The sequence below is a fragment of the Lepidochelys olivacea genome (genome assembly GCF_965140295.1).
Source record: "Lepidochelys olivacea isolate rLepOli2 genome assembly, chromosome: 1".
NCBI classification, from domain to species: Eukaryota; Metazoa; Chordata; order Testudines; family Cheloniidae; genus Lepidochelys; species Lepidochelys olivacea.
The window spans coordinates 158,284,506-158,302,815 of NC_140411.1; the positions used below are offsets into that span (position 1 = coordinate 158,284,506).

The 18,310-nt window shown below is 44.4% G+C and overlaps 1 protein-coding gene across 1 annotated transcript; it reads right to left on the minus strand.

The window, feature by feature from the left end:
- Positions 1–827: 827 nt before the first annotated feature.
- Positions 828–16,408, minus strand: GATD3 (glutamine amidotransferase class 1 domain containing 3). The gene is made up of 7 exons (XM_084635347.1): positions 16,081–16,408; positions 12,209–12,261; positions 10,939–11,052; positions 10,458–10,577; positions 4,829–4,921; positions 4,276–4,432; positions 828–3,621 (listed from the first exon to the last, which is right to left on the minus strand). Exons 1-7 carry the CDS (start codon positions 16,174–16,176, stop codon positions 3,493–3,495), a joined length of 762 nt encoding a protein of 253 aa, XP_084491473.1. The 5' UTR covers positions 16,177–16,408; the 3' UTR covers positions 828–3,492.
- Positions 16,409–18,310: the final 1,902 nt, after the last annotated feature.

The window sequence follows — 18,310 nt, forward strand, 5'->3', positions numbered from 1 at the left end:
TTGTATGTTTATTCCCAGGCATAGGGCATTGCAGCAATCCAACTTGGAGGTCCCAAAGCCATGGATCACCATGACTAGGACTGCAACTGTCCAAAGAGGGCATAGTTGAAAGAAAGGATTTCTGGAAGTCACTCTTATTTGGGTAGCTACATTCAGTGAATTAACCAGGACTGAAGAGCTGTACATTGGCTTGATCTGTGGCCTCGTTCTGCAATGACTGGTGGTGCTATAGGGCTAGCTATTTCTTCAAAATATCTCCCTTTCTCAAAAAGATCACCTCTGTCTAGCCCGGAGAAACGGAAGCTTTATTCCAACAGAAAGGAAAGAGTCCTGAATCTGCACTACAGCTACCTCCAACGGAGCTGCAGGTATGAAAAACCTTAAGGTACAACAGCCTTCTTGTGGTAAGACAAGAAGCTAAAGAGAAACCTCCACCTACATCCCTGGGAGATGTAGTGCCATAGAAGAGGTACACACACAGTCCTGTAGAAGACAGCGCAACAGCTGTCACTGACTGTAGGAGTTCTCACTAATCCTAGGAGTTCACTGCCCCTTCTACAGGCAAAGTATTGGAAGTTTTGCAGTGCTGTTTATAGACTATTCTTTTTTAATTCCTGCACATGTAAGGAAGGCACACATTTAAGAACATGCTTAAAAAGTTCCTTTTATACAGCCCCTTCTTCTAGAGCTTTCCCACTGACTCAACATTTAAAGATAGTTAGAACATTTCATACCCTCAATAAGGTTCAAACCCTGCCTTCTCCCCACTAAGATAACCCCATATCTGTAAAAAATAAGTTGATCCATAAATAAATTTACAAGAGAAACATCTGGAAGCAGCCTTTATTTGTAGTCAGCTACATGAACACAATGTCTTCCACTTCTATTCTTGCTCCTTTGATAACTGACGATTTCCTACATTTTCTACACGCACAAACCCAGCATTGTAACAAATCATGAGCAACATGAAGTTTCCTAACCTCCACCCAAGCACACTTAATAATATAATCTGTATGTAGCTCTTGTTTTTAGCTTCCTGAGAATCTCCATAAGAGAGGATACTATTGAAGCTCACAATTTTGACTATTAAGGTGATCAGCGTGAATAGTGCATATGCTTGTGGTGCAATTTCAAAACCTCAGCTCACGCCAGAGATGTACTTGACAAAAATGTTTTGTATTTTTAAAAAAATGCTCTAATAGAGAAAATCTCTCTTCCATAAAAGTACTTTTCTTTTCACATCTGCATTGATTAAACAAGGTTAAGAACATAGTTTTTCAAACTGAACCGTCTTTTTTACAAAGGAAAAGCATCTTCTTAAATCCCCACTGCTCTCCAGTCAAGGGTACAGATAGTATTTATGATACCTCAATGCAATATCACACAATAAACCTTAAATCAGACCGCATCAGAATCTAAATGAAGCTCATTAGTTTAAATTTACAAGAACCACCTTTAACTGAAACACCCACTACGATACATATATTCCCTGGAGCATACCTCATACATGACATTTTTGTTAACTTTATGTACATTGTTTTACTGTAGTATTAAAACCACACACAGAAAATTTCTGTAGCCACATCAAAACCAGTTTAGTTTTCTTAACAGGGACAGCAGGCCTAAAGTCTAAATAAGAATAGCACCAATAAGCAGAACAATGTATATTCATATCATTACATCTCAGAGTAAACAAATTAGCAGAGTATGTGCTGGCAAAAATATTCTCAAAATCCATGTTGTAACCTTTTAGGATCATTGTCATAATAGGACAAAAGAATTGGTACTCTTGAAAAACAACTTCATGTACAGGTCTTAAAATTCCTGTTGATTAAAAAACACAGGGCAAATGTATTTGGAACATGGTTCTTGTCTGTGAAAAGCAGGTGCCCATGGGGCACAAAGTTCTGTTAAGTCAGCATCATTTTTCTGTGAATAGAGTGAAAGACAGACAACTTGGAGCTAAAAGAGAATAGAACGCTATGCTGGCCTATAAAGGGAAAAGTTAATGAGGCAGGAAGAAAAAGAAAAATAAGAAGTGAACAGACAACATTTAGGAAAGAGATGGAAATGCTGAAGGTTGTTGGACTCTATGAATCAGTAAAGGCTCCTTCAAATGCAAATATTCTATGATTAAAAGAGATGCGGGAAAAAGGTAAAAGAAAATAACTAGACAACATTTAATTAATTTATACCTCATTCTTCTTCCATTTGATTGTATTTCGATGAAGTTGCTCTGTTAGTCTGGAAAGGGGAAGGTGGTAACCGCACTGGAGTCAGCCTGTTGCCCATTGCTAGGCAAGTAACTACGTTCATGTGGAAGAGATCTTTAAAACGTACAAGGCACTGTAGCTGATACTTTCCCCTTGTTTCAAGCCCTCTTTTAGCTATGAAAGGCCTATTGTGCAGTTAAATAAGGAGAGATTCTTCAAAATGCTAGGGCATTAACAATAAGGTGTGTCCTGCTGTTGACACACAGATTTATTCATATTTGGAAAAAGCCCAACTTTTAAAACAGAAAAAAAGCCATGAAAGGAATATGGAAAGGAGGGCTATGCAACACAGTATTTTTAATTAATGGTGAGTTAACCACGGGGCATAGAAATGACTGTTTCCACTGGCTACATCAGAGCTGATCCTGACTTTTACCTCACGGACATAGGAAATGACTGTATACGCAGCAAACTATTGCAGCCTTGCTTGAAACACACAGATAAGTGTGTCTCTATTGTTCAGTCCTCTTAAATTTCTCTGTTCCCAGATCCCAGCAATTTCTCAATGCCAAAGTTCAGACTGACACACCCAGAAAACTAAATACAATAGCTGTTTCAATGCAAGGCAGCTAGACTAGCCAGGAATGCATTTTAACATAGCTTTCCTCTCAAAGAACAGCAGTCAGCAGTAACTTCACTCCCCACATCTGAATGGCAGTCAATCCCATAGCAGCTGTATCTACTCCTCGCAATAGCAATTGAACTGGTGCATTTCAACCACACTATGCAGCCTCTGAAACAGAACTGTGAAATCTACAAAGCAATCCAGCCCTATGCTCAGTCCATTGCTCCAAATATTCTGACTCCACAGTATTCATGTCATTTGGTTTTCATGTGTGTCCCTAGTGTTTTTCAAAGGGATGGAGGGTATTTTTGCTGGAATAGTATGCTGGCTGGTCTCAGAACATTCTCACACAACCCGCACCAATTGTCAAAGTCCAAAAAATTATTTAGGTTACAGGATGCATGACCTTTACTCAAAGAGCCAGTCAACAGACCCTTTTGTTAGGATGTGCTTGGAAATCAATGCATTTATGTACCAAACGTTTTTGCAATCTCTGAACAGAGCTGGGAATCAGACTGTCAACTTTATGTCTGTGGTTTATAAAAGTGCTAATGGGGCAAGCAGGGGAAATATGTTTCTATTGATGCATGATATTTCTGGTATTGTACATTTAATTTCCTAAAGCTTACTATTATTATTATTACAGTATCCACTTCATTTGCCTGTTAATTTCAGCACACCCTTTACCATGGCCCCAATACCATCAAAGATGTGATGTAATTCCGTTTCACACATAAATGCTGGGGTAGTAACCATCTTGTTATTCACGTCTACATGAGCTTCGTGGAAGAGAGTTAAGGAAAACACAGCCAACCTAGTATTTGCAGATGCTGTCTGCAGAATGAAACATCACCACCTACATCTTCAATAAATATCTTCCCCAACCCCCAAGTAATGTAAAGGTGGTCACAGTTGTAGCCTCAGAATGGAGATGTTCTACTTATTTTTTCAGAAATACCAGTATTGTATCAATGGGGAAAAGAGTATTAATGATTACATGAGAAGATGGGAAACTCCTTGCTTAGAAGTTAATGCTTCAGGGTAAAGATGTCTTGGTCACAGCTTTAGACTTTTGGAAAAAGAAAGAAATGAATTTCAAACAAAACTGACTAGTTATGGGGTCCTTTTCCATTGATAGATTGTACTTGTAGGCCATTATATATAGCACTTCTGACTTAACCGCTGCACTGGTTGTGCCAGAGGAATTTTCAGGCAACAACTGAGCACCATGTGTAAGGATTCAGCCACACAATTAACTTGATAAATCAATGGGAATAATGCTGCCTAATCCACATGTATCATACTACAGTATAGTCCTACCAGACTATCAACAGTTAAGCATCAACTCTGTGTATTTTTGCAACTGTGCTGACTTATACATTAAGAATAGTCGTGTCCCTCAACACTTGATCACGGATTATTAATTGGAAAGGATATAGTTACTTCTTTTACACAGTGTTTTCCTCCCAGTGCTTTAATGGCTACTGCAGTTCCGGCATAAGGCCATTTCCCACCTTCCTCTTCTTCATGTCCCACAGTAACTTCAGCACCAGGAAGTACTTTTGCAGCCAACACTGGTGAAATGCAGCACAGGCTGCAAGAAAAATAAGAAAGGTTACTCCAGTGAGACTACTTCTTAAAAGAATGAATTATAATTATGAAACTTCAAATGCACATATATGTAAAGATCATAAAGTCAAACATGAAAAAGTAATTTCTTTCCAGCTACGTCAGGCTTTTCCTGGCAAGCAAGGTAAACTTTTTCTTAGCTTCTCTTTCTTCCTACCATCATGAAAGAAGATTTTTTTTTTTAAATGAACCACTAATAAATGCAAGGCTGAATACATTTTTTCTAGCTCAAAGACTAACATCCACCCACTTACCTAGCATTTGTTTTATCTCTGCTCTCACAGAAATTATCAACTACACAACAGCACTTTCAATTGCTCCTCTAAATGTACCATACCCAATGCTCCTAGAATGTACATACCCAATGGGTTTCCCAGCTTTGTGGAACTCCTTTAGGACACGTTCAACCTCTCCATTCACTTTGCAATCCTTCCCATCCACAGCAAAGGTGGAACTGCCACGACAAGAAGCTTTCGTTAACACCTCAATATAATGCTATGACTTTATATGTGGACACTCAGAGCAGCTCTCAATGGACATCAATAATGGAAAGTGGATACTAACGCTTCACTGCGTCAAGTAACAAATTATAAACTACAAATCTTAGCTTTAACTAAGTACTAAGTGTTCTAACATTTTGCGGAAACAGTATAGCAATGCTACCAGATTTTCAGATCATTACCAGAACAGAACAAATAATTTCTTATGACGACACAGCAAGGAACATCCTAGAAGAAGCCATTTCATAGAATCATAGAACCACACGATTAGAAGCAGTGGTGAGCTGGAACCGGTTTGCAACGGTTCGCTAGAACCGGTTGTTAAATTTAGAAGTCCTTTTAGAACCGGTTGTCCCTCACGGAACAACTGGTTCTAAAAGGGCTTCTAAATTTAACCGGCCAAAAGTGGCGCCTTAGGTGCCAACTCCACAGGTGCTCCAGCCCTGGAGCACCCAAGGGGAAAATTTGGCGGGTGCAGAGCACCCACCAGCCACTCCCCACCCCCGGCCCCAGCTCACCTCACCTGAACGTGCCTCCTAGGGGTGGGAGAGTCCCTCTGGCTCCTAGGGGTGGGAGAGTGGAGCTGTGGGGGGGAGCAGGGGGAGCGGCCGCTCCCCCCACTGATCACATCAAAAGTGGTGTGTTAGGTGCTGACTCCATGGGTGCTCCGGGGCTGGAGCACCCACTGGGAAAATTGGTGCGTGCAGAGCACCCACCAGCAGCGTCCCGCTCCCGACCCAGGCTCACCTCCGCTCCGCCTCTACCTCCTCCCCTGAACGTGCCGCTCCGCTCTGCTTCTCCGCCCCCCACCCCAGGCTTCCCGCGAATCAGCTGTTCGCGCGGAAAGCCAGGGCAGGCTGAGAAGCAAGCAGCAGCTTCCTGCTCAGGCCCAGGGAGGCAGAGCGGAGGTAAGCTCAAGGGAGGGGGGGAGGAACGGACGGATGAGGAGTGCCGCCCGCGGGAACGTGCGTGCGCGCAGGCGAACCGCTCCCCACCGCCACCCTTGGCCTGAGCAGGAAGCCGCGGCCTGCTTCTCAGCCCTCCCCAGCTTCCTGCCGAACAGCTGATTCGCGGGAAGCCGGGGCGGGGGAGGGGGCGGAGAAGCAGAGCGGGGCGGTGGTTTCAGGGAAGGAGGTAGAGGCGGAGCGGAGGTGAGCCTGGGTCGGGAGCGGGACGCTGCTGGTGGGTGCTCTGCACGCACCAATTTTCCCAGTGGGTGCTCCAGCCCCGGAGCACCCATGGAGTCAGCACCTAACACACCACTTTTGATGTGATCAGTGGGGGGAGCGGCCGCTCCCCCTGCTCCCCCCCACAGCTCCACTCTCCCACCCCTAGGAGCCAGAGGGACCTGCCGGATGCTTCCTGGGAGCTGCCCCAGATAAGCACCGCCGGGACCCACCTCACCCCCCAGCAGGTGCCTCTGGCTCTTAGGGGTGGGGTGGGCACCCACTACGGTGGCCCACGAGACTCTCCTGCCCGGTTCTGGGGGCAGTCAGGGGACAGGGGTCCGGGACAGGGGTCCTGGGGGGGGTGGACGTCAAGGAACGTGGGGGGGGTGGATGGGACAGGAGTCCCGGGGGTTGGACAAGGACCCCCTCGTGGGGTGAGGAGGGAACCCGTTGTTAAGATTTTGGCAGCTCATCACTGGTTAGAAGGGACCACAAGGATCATCTAGTCTAACCCCCTGCCAAGATGCAGGATTTGTTGTGTCTAAACCATCCAAAACAGATGGTTAAAAAAAAATACACTCAAATTTCTCAAAAGAATCAAAGAGAATAAGAAGACTAATTGGTCACAAGACACATGGGGTTTCACTTGGCTAATCCATGAACTTTTTGAAAGGAAATTATTTAGTGATTAGTTTAATACTATCCCAACACTTTCTATATAGACTGAGGCAGAAAGAAGTAAGAGAAAGATACTGAAAATGATCTAAAATTAAAAGTTTTATAAACTTCACTACTTCCCTCTATTATGCCCCCAAAACCACCACCACACCACCACAGAGAAAGGAAAGGTTTTTTTTTAATGTGGCGTGTAAGCACTAGAACTGCTGCCTAGTTTTGGTGGGAAATTTTTCAGTGTGGAATTTTCAGATTACAAAATGGCACACTAACAATAACAAGAATCATGTAGGGAAACCCCCGCACACCCATCCATGTGCAGCACTGAAAATGTTATACTATGGAAATCCCCAAACAATTTGAAAGAAGTCTTCCTTAGCTCCAATGGCTCTCAACCTTTCCCAACTACTGTACCTCTTTCAGGAGTCCGAGTTGTCTTGCGTACCCTCAAGTTTCTCCTCACTTAAAAACTACTTTCTTACAAAATCAGACATAAAAATACAGAAATGTCACAGCACACTAGTACTGAAAAATCGCTTACTTTCTCATTTTTACCATATAATTATAACTAGGGCTGTCAAGTGATTAAAAAATTAAGCGGGATCAATCGCACTGTTAAACAATAATCGAGTACCATTTATTTAAAGATTTTTGGATGTTTTCTACATTTTTAAATATATTGATTTCAATTACAACACAGAATACAAAGTGTACAGTGCTCAATTTATATTAGTATTTTTTATTACAAATATTTGCACTGTAAAAAAACAAAATAAGTAGTATTTTTCATTTCACCTAATACAAGTACTGTAGTGCAATATCTTTATCATCAAAGTTGAACTTACAAATATAGAACTATGTACAAAAAAATTGTATTCAAAAATAAAAAATTGTAAAATTTTAGAGCCTGCAAAAGTCCACTCAGTCCTACTTCTTGTTCAGCCAATCACTTAGACAAACAAGTTTGTTTACATTTGCAGGAGATAATGCTGCCGGCTTCTTGTTTACAATGTCACCAGAAAGTGAGAACAGGCGTTCGCATGGCACTGTTGTAGCTGGCGTTGCAAGGTATTTACATGCCAGATGCGCTAAAGATTCATATGTCCTTTCATGCTTCAACCACCATTCCAGAGGACATGCATCCATGCTGATGACGATTTCTGCTCAATAACAATCCAGAGCAGTGCGGACTGATGCATGTTCATTTTCATTATCTGAGTCAGATGCCACCAGCAGCAGGTTGATTTTCTTTTTTGGTGGTTCAGTTCTGTAGTTTCCGCATCGGAGTGTTGCTCTTTTAAGACTTCTGAAAGCATGCTCCACGCCTCGTCATTCTCACATTTTGGAAGGCACTTCAGATTCTTAAACCTTGGGTCGAGTGCTGTAGCTATCTTTAGAAATCTCACATTGGTACCTTCTTTGCATTTTGTCAAATCTGCAGTGAAAGTGTTCTTAAAATGAACAACATGTGCTGGGTCATCATCCGAGACTGCTAATAACATGAACTATATGGCAGAATGTGGGTAAAACAGAGCAGGGGACATACAATTCTCCCCCAAAGAGTTCAGTTACAAATTTAGTTAATGCATCATTTTTTTAACGAGCTTCATCAGCATGTCCTCTGGAAAGGTGGCCGAAGCATGAAGGGGTATATGTATGTTTAGCATATCTGTCACGTAAATAGCTTGCAATGACAGGGGGACAGTGTGGCACAATAAGTAAGGCATTGGACTGAGAATCCAGAAACCTTGGTTCTGTTCTCAACTCTGCTACTGGCCTGCTGGGTGACCTTAGCTAAGGGGCATGGCTACACTTGCAGATGTAGAGCCCTTTGAGTTAAACCAGTCTTCGGAGAGAGCAGTAGGGAAAGCGCTGCAGTCTGTCCACATTGACAGCTTCAAGCGCACTGTTGTGGCGGCACTTGCAGTGGCATTGGGTGTGGTGCATTATGGGCAGCTATCCCAGCATACAAGTGACTGCAACGTGCTTTTCAAATGGGGGAAGTGGAGTGTGACAGGGATTGCGTTGTGGGGGAAGAGAAAGAGGGAGTTTTTGGGAGGCTGAGAGCATGTCAGCATGCTGTCTTGTAAGTTCAGACAGCAGCAGATCCCCCCCTCCCGGCCCCTCTCTCTCTCTCTCTCTCACACACAGCATTCCATAGTAATGGTTGCCTTGTCTCGGAGCAGATAAGCATGCCGGCTGTCAGAAATGGAGCTTTCAAAGGGCATATCTGCATTCCTACAGTGATTCAAAAACAATGAGAAGAGTGGCCACTTGACTTAAGGGGATTATGGGACATTTCCGGAGGCCAGTCAGAACGCAGTAATGCAACATCTCGTTCACACTGACACCCAGGCGTTGTAGCCAAGGCACAGCAAACGTTATTCCACTCGCCGAGGTGGAGTACCAGGAGCGCTCTACGTACCTTGCCAATGTGGACGGGTAGTAAGCTAGGGGGCCCGGGACTGCTTTAATGCACTCTAACTCACAAATGTAGCCAAGCCCTCAGTCACTTCATTGTGTTGTTTTTGCGGGCTCCAGTGGTGCAAAGGGTTAGCGCACCTTACTTATAGAGCAGTGCTGCATGGAGTGATGCTGAGGTTGTGAGTTCAAGCCTCATCTGGAGCACCAGTTGTTTTTTTCTTGGGAGGGTTGTGAAACACTGGAATGGGTTACCTAGGGAGGTGGTGGAATCTCCTTCCTTAGAGGTTTTTAAGGTCAGGCTTGACAAAGCCCTGGCTGGGATGATTTAGTTGGGGATTGGTCCTACTTTGAGCAGGAGGTTGGACTAGACCTCCGGAGGTCCCTTCCAACCATGAAATTCTGTGATTCTATGACACCTACAAAAGTGCCATGCAAATGCCTATTCTCACTTTCTGGTGACATTGTAAATAAGAAGAGGGCAGCATGATCGCCTGTAAATGTAAACAAATGTGTTTGTCTTAGTGATTGGTTGAACAAGAAGTAGGACTGAGTGGACTTGTAGGCTCTGAAGTTTGACACTGTTTAGTTTTTGAGTGCAGTTATGTAACAAAAGAAAATTTACATTTGTAAATTGTACTTTCACAACAAAGAGATTGCACTACAGTACTTGTATGAGGTGAACTGAAAAATACTATTTCTTTTGTTTATCATTTTTACAGTGCAAATATTTATAATCAAAAATAATATACTCTTGGATTTCAATTACAACACAGAATAAAATATATATGAAAATGTAGCTAAACATCCAAAATATTTAATAAATTTCAATTGGTATTCTATTTAACAGTGTGATTTAAACTGCGATTAATCGCGATTAATTTTTAAAATTATTATAACATAAATCAATTAGGAACATAAATATCGTACTTTCATTTCAGTGCATAGTACATAGAGCAGTACAAATAAGTTATTTTCTGTATGAAATTTTAGTTTGTACCAACTTTGCTAGTGCTTTTTATGTAGCCTGTTGTAAAACTAGGCAAATTTCTAGATTAGTTGATGTACCCCCTGGAAGACCTATGCATATCCCTGGTTGAGAACCACTGGGGTAGACTATGTAAATTAACATATTTTACAAAAAGGCCACTAACTGTTTCCTATTATTACGGTCTGAGTTATGCATAAAGGATTTCTGTATCACTTTACTTAACTTGGCACTCACAGGTTTTTAGCAGCTCCGAATCCACCAGGGAATATCACAGCATCATGGTCCTTTGTACTAAGTTTAGCCAGGTCTGTGATTTTACCACGAGCAACCCTTGCTGATTCCACTAAAACGTTTCTTGAAGAACAAGAAATAAAGCAATAAGAGGAATGAAGCCAGTGCATACAAGTGCGGTGAAACTGTGTAAGAAAAGGGTGTTATTTTTGAAGAGTTGAAAATAATGACCCTGAATAACTACAGCTACAGCTGCTTCTGAAACAGAACTGGAATATACAGTACCCATGAGCCAAGACAAAGTCACAAGACAAAGAATCTAAGGTTTTCTCACATACAAAATACTAGTAGGCATGAAGTTAAACACTTTGGGAAAATTGCTACTAGTAAATATTTAGCACAGGGCATAACTCCTGCAGCACGTCCCTGTGGCACAAGCTCAAGAAGCAGGAGCCATCTTGTGCAAATTAAATGTAGCTCTTACCTTGATTCAGCCTCCGTTGGTTGTCCTTTGCTGTGGTCAATAACATGCATCTGAGGAATATCTGGGGCATACATCTGAACTTCAGCTCCCCCACGACTCAGGTGAACCAAAATACTGCACAATAGGTAAAAATATGATGAAAGCCTTAGAAGAGAGGGAGTCTTAAGGAGCCAGTTAGAGAAGGTTTTTATCTGGCTCTGACTCCTACCAGAAATATATTATGTTTTGGAAAACAGTACTGACAAAGTAGCATAAAAAATGACCGCAAAGTGTCAGTTTTTAGAGAACATATAGGGCAGGGGTCCCCAAACCGTGGGGTGCGCCCCCCCTAAGGGGGCGTGGAGGAACATTTGAGGGAGTGACCGCAGCAGGACCTGGGCCAGCGCCCACAGGGAGTGGGAGGGAGCACCACCCCAGCCCAGCTCCACCTCTAGCCACAGCTCCTCGCCCATTCCCAGTTCTGTCCCCAGCTCTGCCTTCAGCCCGCATGTTCCTCTGCTGACCCAGCTGTGTGTGTGTGTGTGTGTGTGTGTGTGTGGGGGGGGGGGGGGCACACAGACAGACAGATTCCATGACTGGTAAGGGGAGGGCTGCGACAGGAAAAGTTTGGGCACCAGTGGTATAGGGCATTTATTAGAGTCTGTAAAGGGGGGAAGTGAGGTGGAAGACTAGATGAGCTTCAGTTGTTACCTTAAACCCCTTTGATTGCCATGTTATTTACTCTTGTTATAGAAATCAGTACAGTCTTCCTTCAGAACTGTAAGAGGAGTCCAAATGTCTCACGAAAGGGCATTAAGATCAATGTCCCATTATCTGATATACAGTGTGATAGCTTAAACTCAATGTGAATATTAACAATCCTGGCACTGGAACTTGGCCCAGAAAGGTGATTATGAAATAAGTGAAGTCTGTGGTCTTGCTTCCTAAGCTGCAAACGCTAGAGCAGCAGCTAGCGTTGCTTGGGAGAGAAGGATTGTTGACCAATAGCTCGTTGCTCTGGCTTAGCATGTGGTGGCGATGGAGTCTGCCCACTTCTCCTCATCCGGAAGCATCCAGTATGAGAACTTAAGGACCATAAAGCTTAGACAAAATGGTGGATTTTCATGGGGTATGGAAAGAATCAACCCTGGGAGAAAACCACACACCATCAAGGCTCTTCCAGGGTAATACCGACACCCCTGGGAAACTGGAAATTAATTAAATAGAATAAAATGCTCTAATCATGTGAAGAATACTTTTCTGGACTCTGCAATAATGCAAAGCTGCTTACGCTGAGGCCTCATGGATTTCCGTACCATCATACACACCACATCCAGACAAGACCTGCAAAGAGAAAATCAAACACAATATTTCAGACAAAATATGTATTTTTCTGCATCGGTCTTCACTGCAGAAGATGTGGGGGAGATTCCCACACCCATCCATTCTTTTCAGGTGATAAATCTGAGAAAGTTACCCAAACTGAGATGTCAATACGGGAGATTTCGGAACAAACTGATAAATTAAAGTGTCACTGGGTCCAAATGGTATTCAACGAAGAGTTCTGTAGGAACTCAGATATGAAATTGCGGAACTACTAACTGTGGTAAGTAATCTATAGCTTCAATCTGTACAAGATGACTGGAGGGTAGCTAATGTAAGGCCCATTTTTTAAAAAGGCTCCAGAGGTAATCCTCGCAATTAGAGACTGATAAACCTAACTTCAGCACCAGGCAAATTGCTTGAAATGACAGTAAAGAACAAAATTATCAGACACATGGATAAACACAATATGTTGGAGAAGAGTCTTTTGTAAAAAGAAGTCATGCATCACCAATCTGTTAGAATTCTTTGAGGGTATCAACAAGTATATGGACAAAGGTGTCCCAATCAATACGGTGAGTAAACTTTCAGAAAGCCTTTGACAAGGTCATCACCAAAGGCTCTTAAGCGAACTAAGCAGTCGTGGGATAAGAGGAAAGGTCCTATCATGGAGCAGTAACTGGCTAAAAGATAGGTTTCAGAGTAGCAGCAGTGTTAGTCTGTATCCGCAAAAAGAAAAGGAGTACTTGTGGCACCTTAGAGACTAACCAATTTATTTGAGCATAAGCTTTTGTGAGCTACAGCTCACTTCATCAGATGCATTCAGTGGAAAATACAGTGGGGAGATTTATATACACAGAGAACATGAAACAATGGGTGTTACAATACACACTGTAACAAGAGTGATCAGGAAAGGTGAGCTATCACCAGCGGTGGGAGGGGGGGCGTAGGGCGTAGGACCTTTTGTAGTGATAATCAAGGTGGGCCATTTCCAGCAATTGATAAGAACATCTGAGGAACGGCGGTGGCGGTGGGGGTGGGGGTGGCGGCTCAGGCAGAGACAAACACCTACAAGATCTCTATCAAGCATTCTTACAACTACAATACCCACCTACTGAAGTGAAGAAACAGACTGACAGAGCCAGAAGAGTACCCAGAAACTACCTACTAGAGGACAGGCCCAACAAAGAAAATAACAGAACGCCACTAGCCATCCCCTTCAGCCCCCAACTAAAACCTCTCCAACGCATCATCAAGGATCTACAAGCTATCCTGAAGGACGACCCATCACTCTCACAGATCCTGGGAGACAGACCAGTCCTTGCTTACAGACAGCCCCCTCAACCTGAAGCAAATACTCACCAGCAACCACAAGCCACACAACAAAAACACTAACCAGGAACCTATCCTTGCAACAAAGCCCGTTGCCAACTCTGTCCACGTAGCTATTCGGGGGACACCATCATAGGGCCTAATCACATCAGCCACACTATCAGAGGCTCGTTCACCTGCACATCTACCAATGTGATATATGCCATCATGTGCCAGCAATGCCCCTCTGCCATGTACATTGGCCAAACTGGACAGTCTCTACGTAAAAGAATAAATGGACACAAATCAGACGTCAAGAATTATAACATTCAAAAACCAGTTGGAGAACACTTCAATCTCTTTGGTCACTCGATTACAGACCTAAAAGTGGCAATTCTTCAACAAAAAAACTTCAAAAACAGACTCCAACGAGAGACTGCTGAATTGGAATTAATTTGCAAACTGGATACAATTAACTTAGGCTTGAATAAAGCCTGGGAGTGGATGGGTCATTACACAAAGTAAAACTATTTCCCCATGTTTATTCCCCCCCGGCTGTTCCTCAGACGTTCTTGTCAACTGCTGGAAATGGCCCACTTTGATTATCACTAAAAACGGTTCCCCCCGCCCCACCGGTAATAGCTCACCTTACCTGATCACTCTGGTTACAGTGTGTATGGTAACACCCATTGTTTCATGTTCTCTGTGTATATAAATCTCCCCACTGTATTTTCCACTGAATGCATCCGATGAAGTGAGCTGTAGCTCATGAAAGCTTATGCTCAAATAAATTGGTTAGTCTCTAAGGTGCCACAAGTACTCCTGTTCTTTTGGCTAAAAGATAGAAAACAAAGCGTAGGAATAAATGGTTGGTTTTCACAATGGAGAGAGGGAAGTAGAAGGGACCCCCAGAACCTGTACTGTGACCAGTGCAGTTCAGTATATTCATAAACAATCTAAGAAAAGGGCGAACAGTGTGGTGGCAAAATTTGGAGATGATTCAACATTACCCGAGAATCTTGGGCCAAGATAGTTAAGTTCAAAGCTGACTGTAAAGATTACAAAGAGATCTGACAAAACTGGGTGACCGGGCAACAAAATGGCAGATGAAATTCAGTGTTCACATACTGGGAAAAATAATCACAACTATACGTACAGAACAATGGGGTCTAAATTAGCTGTTACCATTCAAGAAAGAGATGGATAGTTCTCTGAAAATTTTCACTCAATGTGCAGCGGCAGTTAAATAAATGAACAATGTTAGATATCACTACGAAAGGGGTAGATAATAACACAGAAAATATCATATTGCCACTATATAAATCCATGCTATGCTCACATGCTAAATATCGCATGCAATTCTGGTAACATGATCTCAGAAAAGATGTATTAGAAATGGAAAAGGTGCAGAAAAGGGCAACAAAGATGACTAGAGATATGCAACAGCTTTCGTATGAGGAGAGATTAATAAGACTTGGACTGTTCAGCTTAGAAAAGAGACAACTAAGGGGGGCTATGAGAGAGGTCTATAAAACCATGACTGGTGTGGAGAAAGTGAACAGGAAAGTATTACTTACTCCTTCACATAACACAAGAACTAGGGACCTGATTAAATTAATAAGAAGCAGGTTTAAAAACAAAACAAGGAAGTTCTTTTTAACACAACACACGGTCAACCTGTGCAACTCATTGCCCAGGATGCTGTGAAGGCTAAAAGTACAACTGAATTAAAAAAAGAATTAGATCTATTCATGGAGGATATGTCCAGCAATGGCTACTAGCCAAGGTGGTCCGGGACGCAACCCCATGCTCTCAAGGTCCCTAAATTGCCAAAGACCAGACGCTGGGACTGGATGACAGGATGGATCACTTAAAATTGCCCAGTTCTGTTCATTCCCTCTGGGGCACCTGGCATTGGCCACTGTCAGAAGACAGGATACTGGGCTGGATGGACCTTTGGTCTGACCCACTATGGCCACTCTTATATTCTTAAGCATTATGCCCTGTGTTAATACAGCAGTACCCGGAGTGGGTATCCTAACAGGGGAGAGGCAGAACATTTCAGCTCCAGGACTCTGCTTGGTGGGCGGCCAGTCTCCAACTAGCATTACCCTCTCCACGCTCTTAAAAGCCAAGTAATCTGTACTAATGGCACAAAGATTCCCGCTGGATCGCCACCCGCTGCAGAGCGGGATCTAACGAGGCAACTAACCCCGCGCACCCGGCACCCGCCCTAGCCCAGGCCAAGCAGAGGACACCGGGACAGAAGCAGGCAGCGAGAGGGTCACCTTGGGCTTATCAGCCGCCCGGGGGGGGGGGGGCGGTAAGGCGGCTCCCCGCCCAGCCCCCCAGCATGGGCTGCGCTGCCCAGCCCGTCCGGAGCCCAGGGCCACCCCGCCGCAGCTGGCGCTAAGCCCTGCTACGGGGCCCAGCTCGACCCCGGCCCGGCCCGCCCCGCCTCGCCTCCCTGGCTGCCGGGAGCCCCGCCGGAGCCCCCCGCCGTCCCGCCCGCGGCCGGGCCGCACCCACCACGGCCACCCGGGCCCCGCGCAGGCGGCGGGCGGAGCCGTGGAGCGAGGCTCGCCCGCTCGGGGCCGCCCGCAGCAGCAGCCGCGCCGCCAGCATGGCCGGGCTCAGGGGAGGCGCGGGCTGGAGTCGCCGCAGGGGCCCGGGCGCCGGGCGGGTGCAGCAGCGAGCCCCAGGGCGCGGCCGGCCGGGCCTTGCAGCCGCACAGCGCCGGCTAGAGGCGGGAGGTCCCCGCCCGCTGCTGCGGAGCCTGCTGCTCCGCCGGGGCCGGGCTTCGCCCTCTGCCTGCTCCGTGCTGGGCGTCTCAGGGCACCCGCAGAGCGCTCTGGGCGGGCGGGCCGGCCACAGGCACTCGTGCCTCGCCCCCATCCTCTCCTCAGCCCGCCCCCGCGGCCCCCTGCTTGGTGTCTCCGCTGGGGCCCGCCGGGAGCCCCACTAGCACCTGCAGGACTGCGAGCTCAGCCCGGGTAGCGTGACCAGGCAGCCAGGGTGAAAAATCCGGACGGGGGCGGGGGGTAATAGGAGCCTATACAAGAAAAAGACCCCCAAATCGGGACTGTCCCTATAAAATCGGGACGTCTAGTCACCCCAATCCCGGGTAGCAAGTGCTAGATGCCCAGCAGTAGTTGCAGGATCAGACCCTCAGATCACTGACCATCCCGACCTGCCTTTGCAAAAAGCGCTGTATAAATTTAAATGAATTTTAATAATTATTCACATTGAAACTTGGTGCTAACCATTCAGACCCCTCCTTCAAAAATGCCCACAACCAAGACACATTTTCATGGGATTTACGATTAAGCTCAAATTTGGGGTGCTAGGTCTCATAGTTGCTGTTTTCCTTGAAGCCACAGCTCCTGAAATCATATACCTACAGAACCCCAGCTTTTTGTTGGGTGTTTGTTTTTTTAAAACAGAGGTTTCTTGCCTTCTTGGTTGCAGAGAAAAGCTTGAAAACATTAGCTGACTGTTCCTGCATTGTTCAAAGATTAGAAGACAAATAAAAATCCAAAAATACCTTATTTCTTTTTTAAATCTCACAATTTTTGAATACTCAGGTTTTGGTAAAATTGTTAGTTCACTATTACAGCTAAAATAAACCCAGGCAGCAGAAGCCCAGTAGTAGGGTAAATGTGGCACAGAAGTGATGTGCAGCAAGAAGCAAAGATCAACACACAGACCAGAGATGTTAGGCCAAATATGTTCAACATGCCCCTTATGCAGAGGCTCAGGACCCCCTTCACTGCAGCTTCTCTTGTACAAAATATTCTTTTTTCCCTCTGAAACCAGAAGACCGTCTGTACATTTTGTGGAAAGTCCCTTAAAAATATTCCATGGATATTTTGTTTCTTATGCAGAGAGAAGAAATGCCACAGAGATGCTGCCAAAACCCTTACAACTCTCCCCCCCCCTCAATTCCTGCTCCTTGAAGTCCAACCTACTGACTTAAAGATAATAATTCTGTACTTATATCTTCCGTAACACCTCTCATCAAAGCACTTTACATAGGAGATCAGAAGAGGGAAATAGGAAGAAAAAACACAAACTTGCACCAGCTTAAAGCTATTTTAGACCCTTAAACATTTTATTTCAGTTTAAGTAGATATGGGTTTAGCTTAAATCTGTTTTTTACAGGATTAAGATAAAATATACATTCAAAATTAAATAAGCACAGCTACAAAGATAGTTGCATGGATCTAACTAAATTGGGTTAAAACTACACCTTTAAACTGGTGCAAGTGTGTGTAGACAAAGTCTGATCCTGCAAAATGTAGGCAAGTGGGTAGCCACATTGACTTCAATAGCACTTGTGCATACAGTTGAGCATACACTAGTCTTCACAGGTTCAAGGCCTAAATCCTTTATAGTTGTCTGCCCACATTCAAAATCACATAAACTGGGCTAAACAGGAGGAAATATTAGGCCTAATGTTGAGCTTACCAGACTCATTCTGTTCAGCTTTCAGTATCACTCTTATTACCACGCTATATGAGCACTTCACAAAAGGTTACTGGACAACTTAAGCAGGACAAATATGTTTATTTTGATAGCTCTGTCTTAGCTCAATTGAGGAATAAAGGAATGGATGACTGCACCACCCCCTACGCAGGGAGTGGTTGGTGCAGAAGCTGGCTTTACACCTGATGAAAGTACTCCAGGCACTTCCACAGAGAAATCTGGTTTCATTGTGTTGCCTGTGCTGTATAGTTGCACAAAAATACTGCACTTATAA